The sequence below is a fragment of the Lipotes vexillifer genome, unplaced genomic scaffold, assembly GCF_000442215.2.
Source record: "Lipotes vexillifer unplaced genomic scaffold, Lipotes_vexillifer_v1.1 scaffold1129, whole genome shotgun sequence".
Lineage (NCBI taxonomy): Eukaryota > Metazoa > Chordata > Mammalia > Artiodactyla > Lipotidae > Lipotes > Lipotes vexillifer.
Genome location: NW_006789022.1, coordinates 2,887,281 through 2,902,657, shown reverse-complemented (window position 1 = coordinate 2,902,657; position 15,377 = coordinate 2,887,281). Strand labels below are relative to the sequence as shown.

Genomic DNA, 15,377 nt, shown 5'->3' with positions numbered 1-15,377 from the left:
AGAATAAATATTAGATTCTTCCCACCCTGAGAGTCCAGGGGTTGATGAGCACATATATCGGATGTATTTCTGGAGGGGTAATTGGGTACATTCTAGATTCTTCCAGAAACTCACAATTTTCTCACACGGGAAGGTGGGGAGAGCGAGGCAGGGGAGGGAAGGAGGCACATTCTCTCTGCCGACGTCAGTAGCTCTTCCTCTCCTTCAGAGGCTTCAGGCCATGGCTGCTTTGGGCCTTAGGCTGTCCACCACGGCTGAAAGCACCGCCCCTGCAGCCTTGGCTCCCTCCGTCAGCATGTGCTCTACCTGCAAAGCAGACCAGCTCACAGGACCCTCCGTCAGGCTCCTAGGCTCGCACCCTGCCCCACCCCTACCTCACCACACCCTGTCAGGAGCTGGCCTGCCTAAGAAGCCGCCACCCTCGATTCCCAAAGATCCTAGAGCTGCAAGAGACCTGGAGAAGCCAGGACGGCCTGAGGTGCACATCAGAGGCAGGAGCAAGCCCTTGCCCCAGGAGGCATCCAGGGCCCCTGGTCCCCTTCCTCCCCGAGAGCCATTCAGCCCACGGTCTGCCACTAGCATGGGGCTCAGAGGAGCACAGCCACTGAGTCCCTTATTCTACACACAGGGAACCTGAGAGCCAGGGAGGGGAGCTCACTTGGACAAAGTGACACAGTGAACAGCATCCGCACTTAGATCTGGGCTTGGGTCTCATGAACGCCAGGCCCAGGCTCCTTAGCAGGACCTCCTATAACCCCCTTGCTCCCTGGGGTCTTCTTTCCATGCACAGATGCTCAGGAGACAGGAGATCCCTCATACCAGAGCCCACCAGGCCCGAGCACTAGTACAGGGTCTCACAAGCATGGAATGGCTGGGAGAAGAGGCAGAGCAGGAAGGAGGAAGATGCAGAGAGCGGAGGAGGGCGAGTGGGCGGGGCTGCTAACCCTCACTGAGAAACCGGAGAGGGACAGTAGAGAGACCAGCACTGGGATTCGAGCTCCGTAGGTCAAGAGAACACAGGTAACATAGAAAAGAAAATGGGAAAATTATGTTCCACCTTTAAATCTTGATCTTTCTAATCTATTAAAAAGGCAACAGTACACACTTCCTCCTCTCACCTCATGGCGTTTTAGTAAGGTCCAAATAGTAACAAGAGCAGCTCAAATTGTCACAGGTATTTAGGCTTCCAAAGCTTTTTCATATGTAGTGCACCACATTTAATTTATCACCATCCTATATGTGGGGGAGCGGGGGAAGGAGGCCAGACCCAAATGCACACAAGCCAGGCAGGGAACGTGGGTGAAGCTGGTAGGTGACATACCGATGCCCCACACCCCTTCTAAAGGGGGAGCTCCGACTCGGCCCTGTAGAGTGTTAGCAAGCTGGAACAAGGGCCCAGCGCCCTGATCAATAGGTTGTCCAAGAGAGGCTGGGAATCCAGATCTTTTTTTTTTTTTGCGGTACGTGGGCCTCTCACTGTTGTGGCCTCTCCCCTTGCGGAGCACAGGCTCCGGACGCACAGGCTCAGTGGCCACGGCTCACGGGCCCAGCCGCTCCGCGGCATGTAGGATCTTCCCGGACCGGGGCACGAACCCGTGTCCCCTGCGTCGGCAGGCGGACTCTCAACCATTGCGCCACCAGAAAAGCCCCAGATCTTTTTATATAAAATTTCTATATTCTCAAATGTTTGCAAGTCATTCAAATTAAGAAAAAAAAAATACTAGTCATCCAAGCTAAACACATCTGTGGGCCAGATGTGGCCCGTGGGCTGCTAGTTTGCAACTTTAGCTCTGAGTATCTACCACAGTTTTTCCCCTTTTTGTAAAGGAAGAAAACAGTTTCAGAAATAAGATGATTTGGCCGAGGAGACCATGCCAGTTTAAGTGGCTGAGGAGGGATTCCACCTGGTGGTCTTACTATGCAGCCCAGTGCCCCCTCTACTCCTCCATGGGTCAGTAGAGGTGAAAACACCTCCTGAGCCGTCCTGGAGCAACAGAAGGCCCCACAAGCCCAACAAATAATAATGAAAACACCGATCACCAATTGGACCCCTGATGCGGCAACAAGCCCCAAGACCCCGAGTCAGAGCCGGGCAGGGGCAGGGGGTGCCACACCTGCTGGCTCCTGGGCACGCCATATCTCAGGTCGTTGACAAAGCGCTTGCAGTTCCCGTCGATCAGGCTGTACTGCACTATCTTGCTGATCATCTTTTTCGTCTGCTGGATGATCTTGTCCACGGGCAGGGGCAGGTATGTCCCATCCAGCTCGTTGTTGACCTTCCAGGAGCAGCCATGCAGCACGTCCTCCAGACAACTGTATTTCACCACCGCCCGGTGGCTGAAGACAGATGTGATGCTGCTGGCCTCAAATTCCTCACCTAGAGGCCAAAGACAAGCCAAAGTTGGAAGCTGCAAGGGGCAGTGGAGCAGAGCACTGGCTCACTCCAGCCGCTGAATCAGTGGCTCCTCTTGGGGTCCTGGTTTCACCGTCTCTAAAAGGCACAGCAGAGGATGGGAAGTTGGACTAAATGAACTGCAAAGGGCCAGCTTTCTGCACTCCCCACTTTCAACCACCACTGCAATCTCTTTCTCATCAAGCTCCAGGGGTACCTTATGGTGTAGGCCCAGACTCCACTCCGTGTACAGACCTGACCAAGTCCTAGGACTGGAGTCTTGCTTTCCTAACCAGACTCCAGTAATCTTTACAAACATGTGACGAATGCCCTTACAGGTAAGAGTCAGCTCCTGGACAAGGGGCTGTCATGCGGTTCCAGGATAGGCCTCCCTCTGCCCCCATGCAGACCCGCTCCAACCCGCTTCCACCCAGAGGCACTCTGCCTTTCTCTCTGCTCAAGTATCAGGATTCTCACTGAGGATTTGTTTGAAAACAGGGTTCCACAGCTTGGAAAAACAGAAACGTCTGAAAACTGCTGTATTACCATATTCAGTCCTTAGAGGAGAGAGAGCTCCAGAGAAGGTCTGGAAGCTGCCCAAGGCCAGGTGGGTGGTAATTTAATATCAGGACTGTTTTTTCTGCTACAACCATATGGATAGGCAAACGTGGGAACCCTCCCCCTCTGTAAGTTGTCTGAGTGCAAGAAATGTCCCTTGTTCCTTTCTGAAGTATTTGAGGACTATCTGCTGATTTTACAAAAGCTGGCAGTAGGCAATTCGGCTCTCAGGAACAAAGGTGGCAGAATTCTTTTTTTTCTTTTTTGCGGTGCGCGGGCCTCCCACCGCTGCGGCCTCTCCCGTTGCAGAGCACAGGCTCCGGAGGCGCAGGCTCAGTGGCCATGGCTCACGGGCCTAGCCACTCCGTGGCATGTGGGATCCTCCCAGACCGGGGCATGAACCCGTGTCCCCTGCATCGGCGGGCGGACTCTCAACCACTGCGCCACCAGGGAAGCCCCAGAATTCATTTTTGAAGGAAGATCTGATGGGGGTCAGTGGTGACAAAACTGTTAACTTGTACAACTCTGGTTACACAAGAGGAAGGCTCCTGGACTTAGTCTGGAAAGAAGAGGGGGAGATGAATGCAATGCGAAGCAATTTTTCATTCTTCGTGTAGGCATCCAGACAGGAAGGGGGACGGGTGTGAGTGGACGGGGTGGAGAAGCAAAGCGAGGGGAGAGGGACTCTGCTCTGCAGGAAGGTCTCAGCCAGGTGAGAGGCGGGGCCTACCGAGGGGGACAGGAGACAAGGATGAGAGCTGTGAACAAGGTGCGGCCACAGGCATTTGGTACCAGTGCCCTTCTGTAATCTAATCTTGAATGGGCAGTACTTGCACAGGAGGCAAAATCCCAAAAGCATCAAAGATTACACAGAGGAGCCCCCGCCTCCCCTTCTCCCAGCTCCCTCATCTCCTGAGGCCACCATGTGATCAATGGTTCTGGATGTCCAGTTTTAAGCTGTTTCACATTCTGTGCTGTAATCTTCCACTATCACCACTTCTGCCCCCAATCGAATCTCCACCAAAATTTAATTAGTCACCCGTTTAATCTCAGCCCTGTGTTAATGCTGCAATGAAAAGAGAATGATGCCCACAGTGGGGGTGGAGCAGCCTGGGACGGGTTGGAAAAGCAGGGAGACAAGGTGAGGATGGAGGTGCCAGAGGTGACCAGGAAGCCAGATGGATGCAGCATTTGGGGCAATAGGAAGCAAGTGACAATCAGAACACATAAGCATCTGCACCTCTCCCAGGGGACCCTCAGAAACAGAGGGAGGATATTGAACTGCTGTCATTACAAAATGGAGGCTCCGGTTCTTACACTTCTATTTTAAAAGAAAGAGTGGTCTAGGTGGTCAGGGAACTTAGGAACGATCTTTATACTTTTATCTGTCTTAGGGCTTTTGGTGGACAGAGACCAAGCTCTATGACACAGTAAATTAAGGTCCAGTCATGCTTTGGGTGTTCTGTTGCTAAAGTAAGGCAGCAGCCGAGGAACACAGTAATTAGCTGTCCTTCTTTTTACTTTGCTAACTTCAATATCAATATTTCAATAGAGTATTCACTCTGACTTGTGGGAGCAGGTGGACCACACAGTCATCTTCCACATAGACGGCCCAGTGCTCGTAGCCAATCCGGAAAATCTCAATCAGGTCTCCAGGTCTGGGTCTTGGTTTACCCTATGATGGAAATGGAATGGAATGAAATGAAATGAAATGAAATAAAATAAAATAAAATAAAGTAGACTTCACATGCCCAAGGAACTCCAGAGACCTCCTTGTTTGGGGATCAGCTACAGCTCAGCCTGAAGACAATGCCTTTCATCACTTTACAGAAACCCAGGCTGCAAAAAGCTCTCTTCACACAAATGGCCGAGGGACCCACCCACTCCTGCTACCACCCTCATTATTAAAGCCACCGAGGCTGACAGTACCAGCTCCAAATGCACAGCTCCGTATGTATACATGCCCTGTGATAAGTGAAGGAGCTCCTGTAAGCATTTCTCCTTGAAACTCAGCACCATGCAAGCTTTCTCAATAGAGGGCGCTAGAGAGATGCTGCAAGAGGAAAAGGTTCTCCTGCAGGTTCTGGCTTTGGGCTGGGGAGTTACACCAAACTCCCATTCCTGGGATAAATCTCACTTAGTAATGATGTATAATCCTTTTTATATGTTGCTGAATTCAGTTTGCTACTATTTTGTTGGGGACTTTCACGTCTACATTCATAAGGGATATTAGTCTGTAGTTCTTTTCTTTGCCTGACTTTAGTATCAGGGTAACACTGACCTCAGAATGAGTTGGGAAGCATTCCCTCCTCTATTTTTAGAGTTTGTGAGGGATTGGTAATTCTTCTTATTCACACGTATGGTAGAATTCTCAAGTGAAGCCCTCTGGGCCTGAATTTTTCCTTGTGAAAAGATTTTTATTTACTAATTCAATTTACCTGTTATAGGTCTGTTCAGATTTTCTAGTTATTCCTGACTCAGTTTTGTAATTTGTGTCTTTCTAAGAGTTTGTTCATTTCATGTAAGTTTTCTAATTTGTTAGCATAAAGTTATTCATAGTATTCCTTTATTATCCTTTTAATTTCTGTAAGACTGGTAGTAAGCCGCCTCTTTCATTCTTGATTTTGGTAACTTGAGTTTTCTTTTTCTTGGTCAATGAACGTAGCCAAAGTTTTGTCGATTTTATTTATCTTCTCAGAGAACCAACATATGGCCTCACTGATTCTCTCCATTTATTTCTGTTTTCTATTTCATTGATTTCTGCTCCAATACTTATTATTTCCTTCCTTCTGCTTGCTTTGGGTTTAGTTTGCTTTCCTTTTTCCAGTTTACTAAGGTAGGAATTTGGATTATTGATTTGAAATCTTCCTTTTTTTAATTTATTTTTTTTTAAAGATTTTTTTGATGTGGACCATTTTTAAAGTCTTTATTGAACTTGTTACAATATTGCTTCTGTTTATTATGTTTTGGTTTTTTGGCCACGACGCATGTGGGATACTAGCTCCCCGACCAGGGATCAAACCCGCACCAGCCTATATTAAATTTTATTCTAAGCACTGCTTTAACTGCATCTCACAAAACTTGATATGCTCTGTTTTCATTTTCATTCAACTTAAATTATCTTCCAATTTCTCTATTTTTCTTTTACCCATGGGTTATTCAGAAGTATGTTTTTTAATTTCCAAATACTTGTAGATTTCCCAAATTTCATTCTGTTATTAATTTCTAATTTAATTTCATGTGAACAAAGAAACATTTTATATTATTTCAATCCCTTTAAATTTGCTGAGACTTGCTTTATGGCCTAGAACATGGCCTATCCTGGGGAATATTCATGTCTGCTTATGAAGAATATGTATTCTGCTATTGTTGAGTGGACTAGTCTGTAAACGTCAGTTAGGTCAAGTTGGTTAATATCGTCGTTCAAATCATCTATATACTCACTGACTTTCTGTCGCATTGCTCTATCCAGCACTGACAGTGTAGTATTTAAGACCTCCAACTATTATTTCTGAATTGTCTATTTCTCTCTTCAATTCTATCAGCTTTTGCTTCATGAATTTGGGGATTATGTTGTTAAATGTGTGTGTTTATAATTGTTCTATCTTCATGATGAATTAACGTTTTATCATCGCAAACAGTTTCTCTTTTTTCCTAGTTATACTTCTTCCCTTAAAGTCTACTTTTTCTGTTATTAGTGTAACCACTCCAGCTGTGGCTCTGCTTGCATCTTTTTACATCCTTTTCCTTCCAACCTATTTATGACCTTGAATCTAAACTATGCCTCTTGTAGGTGGCATATAACTGGATCTTGTATTATCAAGTCAGATGTTCTCTGCCTTTTCTGGACTGTTTAATTGAGTCACATTTCTCCCTGTTGATTTGAGTTACTGTCTAGTGTCCTATCCTTGATCCAAAATAGCTCCATTTCAGCCTCCCTCCCTTGTGCTATTATTGTCATATTTATTACATCTTTGCATGTTAAAAGGCCAATAATAAAATTTTATAATTACTGTTTAATTTGCTTGTCTTTTAAATTAGGATGAAAGCTAAAATATATATTTATACTCTTTTATAATAATAACCAATGTAATTACCTTTATGGGTGCTTTTTTTCTTTTTCTTTTTGCCACACCGCATGGCTTGTAGGAGCTTAGTTGCCTGACCAGGGATTGAACCTGGGCCCTAAGCAGTGAGAGAGCAGAGTCTTAACCACTGGACCACCAGGAATCTCCCATGCTTTGTATTCTTTCATGTGGATTAGTTACTATCTGGTGTGACTTCCTTTCAGCCTGAAGAATTTTCTTTGTTATTCGCTTTAAGACAGTCTTCACTTATCTGAGACTACCTTTATTCTACCTTCATTTTTGAAAGACAGTTTACTGGATATAGGATTTTGGTTGACAGCTTTTTTTTTCTTTCGGAACTTTTCATATGCCATTCCACTGCTTTCTGGCCTCCGTCGTATCTGATGAAAAGCCAGCTATCAATTTTATTGTGGTTCCCTTGTACATGATGAGTCTTTTTTCTCTTGTTGCTTTCAAGATTTTCTCTTTGTGTTTGGCTTTCAGCTGTTTGGATTCTGATTCCCCCCCAGGGCTGGTGGTTGCTGTTGTTTGTTTGTTTAGAGGCTTGCCTGGATTGATTCTGTGATGTCTGTTTCCCTCAGAGCATGCAACCACTGGTGTATCTGCTTCAGTTTTCTTTGTTTGTTTGTTTTTTCTTGCTCTTATTTTTAAGCCTGGCATAAAAATAATGGTCAGCCAGTGACTGGTCAGAGGTTAAGCCACATCTTGGGCCAATAAGGCATCACTCTTTGCCTATGGAGTTCGGTGTGGTTTGGAGAATTCATTCAGGTTCTAAAGTTTAAAAGTCTGTCCCAGCTGTTACTTTCTGCATTCACAAGGCCTCATGTTCCTCCAGGAGCTAGAGACTCACGCAGGCCCCTCTAGTCTCTCCCAAATGTGTGTGCAGCCTTGTGCACCCCTTAGAGAACAGCAGCTTTTCTAGACCCGCTTTAGCTGTCTCATTACCTGGGTTTCCGTATTAAAGTTCTGGCTGGTCTGTTAGTCCATCACTTGTCCCAACCAGTATTGCAACCTCAGGCTAGCTGCAATTTTGGCCTTCCATGACGTTTGTCACTGAGATAACTATTGTTTTCCACAACATCTCTGGGCATGGAATTTTCCACACTCCGCTCCTAATAAAGTTGCCCTCTGCTGCCACTGCCAGTCCTCCTGGCATGTCCCACCCACCCAGGTACAACTTCCCCACCACAGAGCTGGGGGAGGTGGGGGACTTACTAAGACACTACAGATCTCCATTGTTCTGAGATTCCAAGATTCAGTAGGCTTTCTTGATTCAACACTTATCAATTTGTTGTATGCCTTTGGTCAAATTCCAGAGTCTTTAAATGGTTGTCTTTGATGGTTTTGTCCAGCTTTACTTTTGCTGTTTGGGGAGATTTTTCTGAGATGCTCAGTTAGCCACTCCAGATGTCCTGCCCACTTGACGGAATGAATTTTGATGGGCAAAAAGCAGACCATCTACTCAGTGATATTACATGGAAAGAATTGAGGCCAAGAAAGGGAGTGGATTTTAGAATTTTTATGGGCAAAAAGCAGGCCAAGAAAGATGAAGGGCTTCGTCCAAGGTCCTAGGCAAGTCAGTGGCAGAGCTAGGACCAGAACTGGGGTCCTGGACCAAACCAGCTCCTTCTGCCTTAAAGAGAAAATATGGTGGCAACTGAGATCCCACTAGAGGGCGCCCCAAACTAGCCTTCTTATTTGGAAAGCGGAATCACTATCCTCGCTGCTTTTTCCTCGAATTATCTACCAGTAGGAAGACAGCACAATTCATTGTGATGCTAGTCTAAGCCAAAAAAACAAACAAACGAACAAAAGAAATCCATGTGCTGGTCATCAAGGATGCTGAACAAGCTTTGTGGTACAGGAAACAAAAAATTCTGGGGTTGAGGGGAGTGGATTTTAGAATTTTAAGTTTTCTTTTGGCCCTTAATACTCTCCACCTGCAATATTGCCACTGGATAGGGCTAGTCAGGTGGAAACTTGAATGGGATTCACAACAGACTTAACAGTCACCTAGAGTTACCTGCTCTCTTGCTGAAGTTTCTCCCACTATAAATTGATGGTATTGAGCTTTGAGTCTCAACCTTGGCTGCACACGGAAATCACGTGCGGAGCTTTTAAAAATTAAGACTGATGTGGAGTAAGGCCTGGGAACCAGAATTTTAAGAGCTCCCCAGGTGACTCTAATGGCAGCCAAGGTTGTAGCCATATTGGGAGCTTTTCCAAGGTCCCATCCTTCGTTTTTCCTTGACTTTAGCCTGTCCCCAGCATTTCATGAACCTTAGGGAACCTGTCTATATCCTCCAGGGCGAACTCCACTCCCAGCTGATGCTCCAATCTTCAAATCCAGATTAAGGTTTCCCTGCCCCTTTTTCTCTTTTTGGAATAAGATATGACTTTGAAATCCTCCATCCACCTGCTATTTATTTCCTTTGCACAAGCTGGCAACCCAGCTCTGGCCCTTCTCCCAGAAATAGGCACCCTGGTTGGAAAAAAACATTCTTTCATAAGGCCACTGGATGGTAACAGTTTCTGAAAGTCTTGTAACTATGACAGGGGTGGTGCAGGGAAGTGGGTAGAGGGCTCGTTCCTGCCTGCAGCATGTGGCAGGGAGGCAGGAACAAAACCACAAAGACAGAGCTTTATTTTGAACTCCTGGGAGTAAAAACGTAAAGTCCCTAGCTGTTTCTGAAACACACTGATTCTTGGGTCAGTCCCTGACCAGGCATTGGAGCAGATGTGGGAAGCTGGGAGCAGAAGAAAATCATCATGATACATGTATTAGGAATTTCACTTTCAGTTCTGATCCTAACCCAGATGATACCTCAGAAATAAAACCTGAAGCCTAGGGGCTTCCCTGGTGGCGCAGTGGTTGAGAGTCCGCCTGCCAATGCAGGGGACGCGGGTTCATGTCCCAGTCCGGGAAGATCCCACGTGCCGCGGAGCGGCTGGACCCGTGAGCCATGGCCGCTAGGCCTGCGCGTCCAGAGCCTGTGCTCCGCAACGGGAGAGGCCACAATGGTGAGAGGCCCACGTACCGCAAAAAAACAAAACAAAACAAAACAAAACCTGAACCTCAGACACGGACATGACACCAAGGAGAGAATTCGAGTTAGAATGGTAGGCAGAGAATAGCCAGTTCTACCATCCACCAGTCCCTCGCATCAGGAAACTTGCACAAGCCCTTAGATAGCCTCATCCACCAGAGGGCAGACAGCAGAAGCAAGAAGAACTACAATCCTGCAGCCTGTGGAACAAAAACCACATTCACAGAAAGATAGACAAGATGAAAAGGCTGAGGACTATGTACCAGATGAAGGAACAAGATAAAACCCCAGAGAAACAACTAAATGAAATGGAGATAGGCAATCTTCCAGAAAAAGAATTCAGAATAATGATAGTGAAGATGATCCAGGACCTCGGAAAAAGAATGGAGGCAAAGATCGAGAAGCGGCAAGAAATGTTTAACAAAGACCTAGAAGAATTAAAGAACAAACAAACAGAGATGAACAATACAATAACTGAAATGAAAAATGCACTAGAAAGAATCAACAGCAGAATACCTGAGGCGGAAGAACGGATAAGTGACCTGGAAGACAGAATGGTGGAATTCACTGCCACAGAACAGAATAAAGAAAAAAGAATGAAAAGAAATGAAGACAGCCTAAGAGACCTCTGGGACAACATTAAACGCAACAACATTCGCATTATAGGGGTCCCAGAAGGAGAAGAGAGAGAGAAAGGACCCAAGAAAATATTTGAAGAGATTATAGTCGAAAACTTCCCTAACACGGGAAAGGAAATAGCCAACCAAGTCCAGGAAGCACAGAGAGTCCCATACAGGATAAACCCAAGGAGAAACACTCCAAGACACATAGTAATCAAATTGGCAAAAATTAAAGACAAAGAAAAATTATTGAAAGCAGCAAGGGAAAAACGACAAATAACATACAAGGGAACTCCCATAAGGTTAACAGCTGATTTCTCAGCAGAAACTCTACAAGCCAGAAGGGAGTGGCATGATATACTTAAAGTGATGAAAGGGAAGAACCTACAACCAATTTTACTCTACCCAGCAAGGATCTCATTCAGCCTCGACAGAGAAATTAAAAGCTTTACAGACAAACAAAAGCTAAAAGAATTCAGCACTACCAAACCAGCTCTACAACAAATGCTAAAGGAACTTCTCTAAGTGGGAAACACAAGAGAAGAAAAGGACCTACAAAAACAAACCAAACAAAGATTGGTTTTGACATGTATACACTGATGTGTATAAAATGGATGACTAATAAGAAAAGAAAGAAAGAAAGAAAGAAAGGTATAGGGAAGATCATCGTAAAAGATTTGGAAAAATTGTAAATACTTAAAAGATATCTGCACTCAGATTGCTTTAAGTTTATGTACCATCTAAAAGAAATGGAAAATAGAAATCATAGAAGATACTTTTTGTACTTAAGCAAGATTCATACTCAAAGAAAAAGTTTTACCCCAGGTCAACAGATTAGCATATATATATATACATATAAATGTTCATTTGTAGGGGTTTTGTGTGTATGTATTTATTGAAATAAAATGTGCATATTTCTTTAAAAAAAAAAAGAATGGTAGGCAGCTACAAAGTCATAGAAAGAAGACAGGGTTTGTTGTTAGGAGACCTGGTTCAAATCCCAACTCTGACACTTACTAGGTGTTCGACACATTCTCAGTAGAACTTCCGAGAGAGCAAAGATGTTGGTCTTTACAAACGATCATTTTACAAATGTCAAAAGATTATTGTATGCCCCAATGGAGCATCTCACTCCTAATTACTCTGTTATGAATCTGCCATGGTGAACTTTTTTCTAATCCCTTGCAGTGAATACGATGGTTTTATTCCCCCCAGAAATTCTCCCTTTATGTATTCAATCAACAAATATTTATCAAGCACCTACTAGTTTAAGCACTGGGAATACAGCAGTGAATAAGGCTGACAAAAGCTCTGCCCTCCTTTGGAAGGAGACAGACAGTCAATAAGCAAAATGACTATATAATGTGATACATGCTATTAAGGCAATAAATGGGGTGATATGATGGAATGCTAAGACTACTTTAGTACCATATGTACTAAAGTGTAGCCATGGTAGATGGTCTGGATTCTTCTGATAGCAGCCCTCTCATTTCTCTTTGAGTAATTTCTCCCTTCCTCCCCAGCCCTGTGATCCTCGTGGGGATGACAATCATTGCACCCTTTCAACTCAGGCCAATCCGAGCCTTTCCCTTGGGATTTTTTTTTTTTTAATTATTATTGAGGTATAACTGGCATGCAACATTATATTAGTTTCAGGTATCCAACATAATAATTTGATATTTGTATATACTGCAGAATGGTCACCACCACAATAAGTCTAGTTAACACCCATCACCATACATAGTTACAGAATTTGTTTTTCCTTGTGAAGAGAACTGTTAAGATTTAGTCTCTTAGCAACTTTCAAATATGCAATACAGCATTATTAATTATAGCCGCCATGCTGTACATCACAGCCTGTTCGGTTTTATAACTGAACATTTGTACCATTTGACCCCCTTCACCCATTTTGCCCACCTCCCACCCCCTGCCTCTGGCGACCACCAATCTGTTCTCTGTATCTATGAGCTCGGGGGGGGGGGTTTTGTTTGCTTGGTTGGTTGGTTGGGAGTTTGTTTGTTTGTCTGTTTTCAGGATTTTTTGTGCTTAAAGCAAGGGAAGAGATGTTGTCTATTTCCTCTGGGGTTGCTAAGCGGGGCCTCCCTTCTCTAAACCGCATGGAAGAAGCTGTTGATGTAGAGGAAAATTGAGGCCATCGATCTGAAAGAAACCAAGGGGAGAGGTGGCCAGACAGACAGGATCCCCTGGCAGCGGCAGGGGCCCAGAACCTGGTTCCAGTCTCTAAAGAGCCCAGATCTGCCCAGGTTCCTACGGCGAGTCCTCCCTGACTCTAAGTTACCCTAGGAACCTTCCAATTTAAAAAATCTCTTCTTGACTTATACTAGTTAAAGCTGGTTTTCTATAATCCAACTGAAAGGGGAGTGGTGTGGCAGAGAGGGACTGTGGATACACTCTGGGCCCCAAGGGCAGGAGAGATCTCTATGAAGAGGTAAGATTTAGGCTGAGAAGTTAAAGGCACGAGGAAGAAAATTATGTGACCATCTGGAGGGTCATTCCAGGCAGGGGCAGGACAAAGACTCTTGGGCAGGAGGGTTTAGTGTGGCTGAATATGAAGGGAGGGAAGGTTGGATGACACTGTACAAGAAGAAAAGGACCCCGTCGTGGTGGAGGTGGACGTCTTTCCGACACCGGTTATAGACAGGAGACCATGAGGGCAGAGAGTCCTTCAGGATACTGGTTGTGAAAGGGAGGAGGGGCACCAGGTGGGAAATGGACAGAAACAGGGGTCCAGGGAGGGCATTTTCAAGACAGGAAGGACGACAGCACATGAGTGCTGGTAGCACGGCTCCAGCGGGAGGGAGATGTTGAAGGTGGCAGAGAGAGAAGATTAATCAGCAGCAAAGGGTCCTGAAAAAGTGGGAGGGGCTGAGATCAAGAGCCCCCAAGGAGGAGCTGGCCTTCCCATAGAGAGGTCAGGGAGGGCCTTTCTGACCAGAAGACACGCACTGGTATGCTTGGGCTACCATAACAAAATACCACACACTGGGTGGCTTAAACAAGGGAAATTTATTTTCTCACAGTTCTGGAGGCTGGCGAGTCCAAAGACCAAGGTGCCAGCAAGGTAGGTTTTGCTCTGAGGCCTCTTCTCTTGGCTTGTAGGCAGCTGCCACCTCACTGCAAGCTCACGGTGACGACACATGGGAGATCTCAGTTCCGCAACCAGGGACTGAGCCCTGGCCACAACAATGAAAGCTCCTAATCCTAACCACTAGACCACCAGGGAGCTCCCAAGTGACTACTTCTTTGTGTGTGGAGAGAGAGAGCTAGGTCTCTGGTGTCCCTTCTTATAAGGGCACTAATCCTATCATGTTAGGGTCCCACCCTTATGATCCCATTTAACCTTAATTACTTCTTACTCCAAATAGAGTCATGCTGAAGATTAGGACTCCAACATATGAATGTGGTGGGGGGAGGGAGGGACCCACATACACTGAGTCCATAACAACATATGTGAGCTGGATTTGCAAAACCAGGAAAGAGCAGTCTTGGCAACCCAGTGAGTGCAAAGGCTCTGAGAAAGGGAGGACGTGACTTCATGAAATGTACAGAAAAGAGGTGGGGATGGTTGGTACAGAGTGATCAGGGGGAGGAGAGAGATACAAGATGAATCTAGAGATGATATACAGATCCAGACAATAGAAAGCAAAAAGGAGAGAATGTGGGCAGGGTGGGGGGTGGACGTGTGTCCATGGTGAGCAATCTCTGAGGCCTCATTTGAGTAAAAGAGCTGGCGCTCCTCATGTGCTAGGACCTCAAGATGATTTATTTCATCTGTCCTATCTTGGCAATTCACCCGTTACACAAAGCAGTAAGTCGTTCCATGTATTTTAAAGGGTATGTACATGTCTTGATGAAATCAGCAGAAATAGGAGTCAAATGATAGAAGGGATGTATCCAGAGCCTCAAAATGGCATGAGGTTAGTGAAGGTGGAAAGTAAGCATGTCAATCAAAGACCTACATGTAGACCTCAATCAGGTTAAGATGAAAACAGAACAGCTTGAAGTGATACATCCCAGCAGGTTTTTGTCCTGACTCTCTGAAACAGGGGCAAGTGAATGAAACCATGTACTAATGTTACACAAAGTTTCATACGGGGAGCTGGTAATGATGTTGCTTGTCATATTATAAGATAAATTCCTCTCTTCCTCCTATTACCCAAATAGTCCACGAGCACCTTGAGGCCAAGGACAAGACTATCCTCCCAGATCTCTGCTGAGTAAAAAACTGTAGAGAAGCAATGTTATACACTCCTTATTTCTCTATTATTAAGTAAAATCCTATTCATCTTGTATTACATTTTTGCCATTAACACTGAGTTCTACAGACCTGCTTTTGCTTATAACGTTATCAAAAGAAACTCCAGAGTGCTCACTTCGGCAGCACATATACTAAAGAAACTCCAGAGCCTAACCTTAAAAAATGCAAGTCCTGGGGCTTCCCTGGTTGTGCAGTGATTGGGGGTCCGCCTGCCGATGCAGGTGACACGGGTTCGTGCCCCGGTCTGGGAGGATCCTGCATGCTGCCGAGCAGCTGGGCCTGTGAGCTACGGCCGCTGAGCCTGCGCGTCTGGAGCCTGTGCTCCGCAACAGGAGAGGCCACAGCAGTGAGAGGCCCGCGTACCACAAAAAAAAAAAAAAAAAAAAAAAACAA

General features: G+C 45.4%; 1 protein-coding gene across 1 annotated transcript in view; it reads right to left on the bottom strand.

Moving 5' to 3' along the window:
* Nucleotides 1–213: 213 nt before the first annotated feature.
* PLAAT5 (phospholipase A and acyltransferase 5) overlaps nucleotides 214–15,377 on the bottom strand; it is a 24,167-nt gene continuing 9,003 nt past the window's right edge. The window contains 3 exon segments of the mRNA XM_007462208.1: nucleotides 214–306; nucleotides 2,115–2,372; nucleotides 4,512–4,625. Of these exon segments, the coding sequence (XP_007462270.1) occupies nucleotides 214–306; nucleotides 2,115–2,372; nucleotides 4,512–4,625 (465 nt within the window).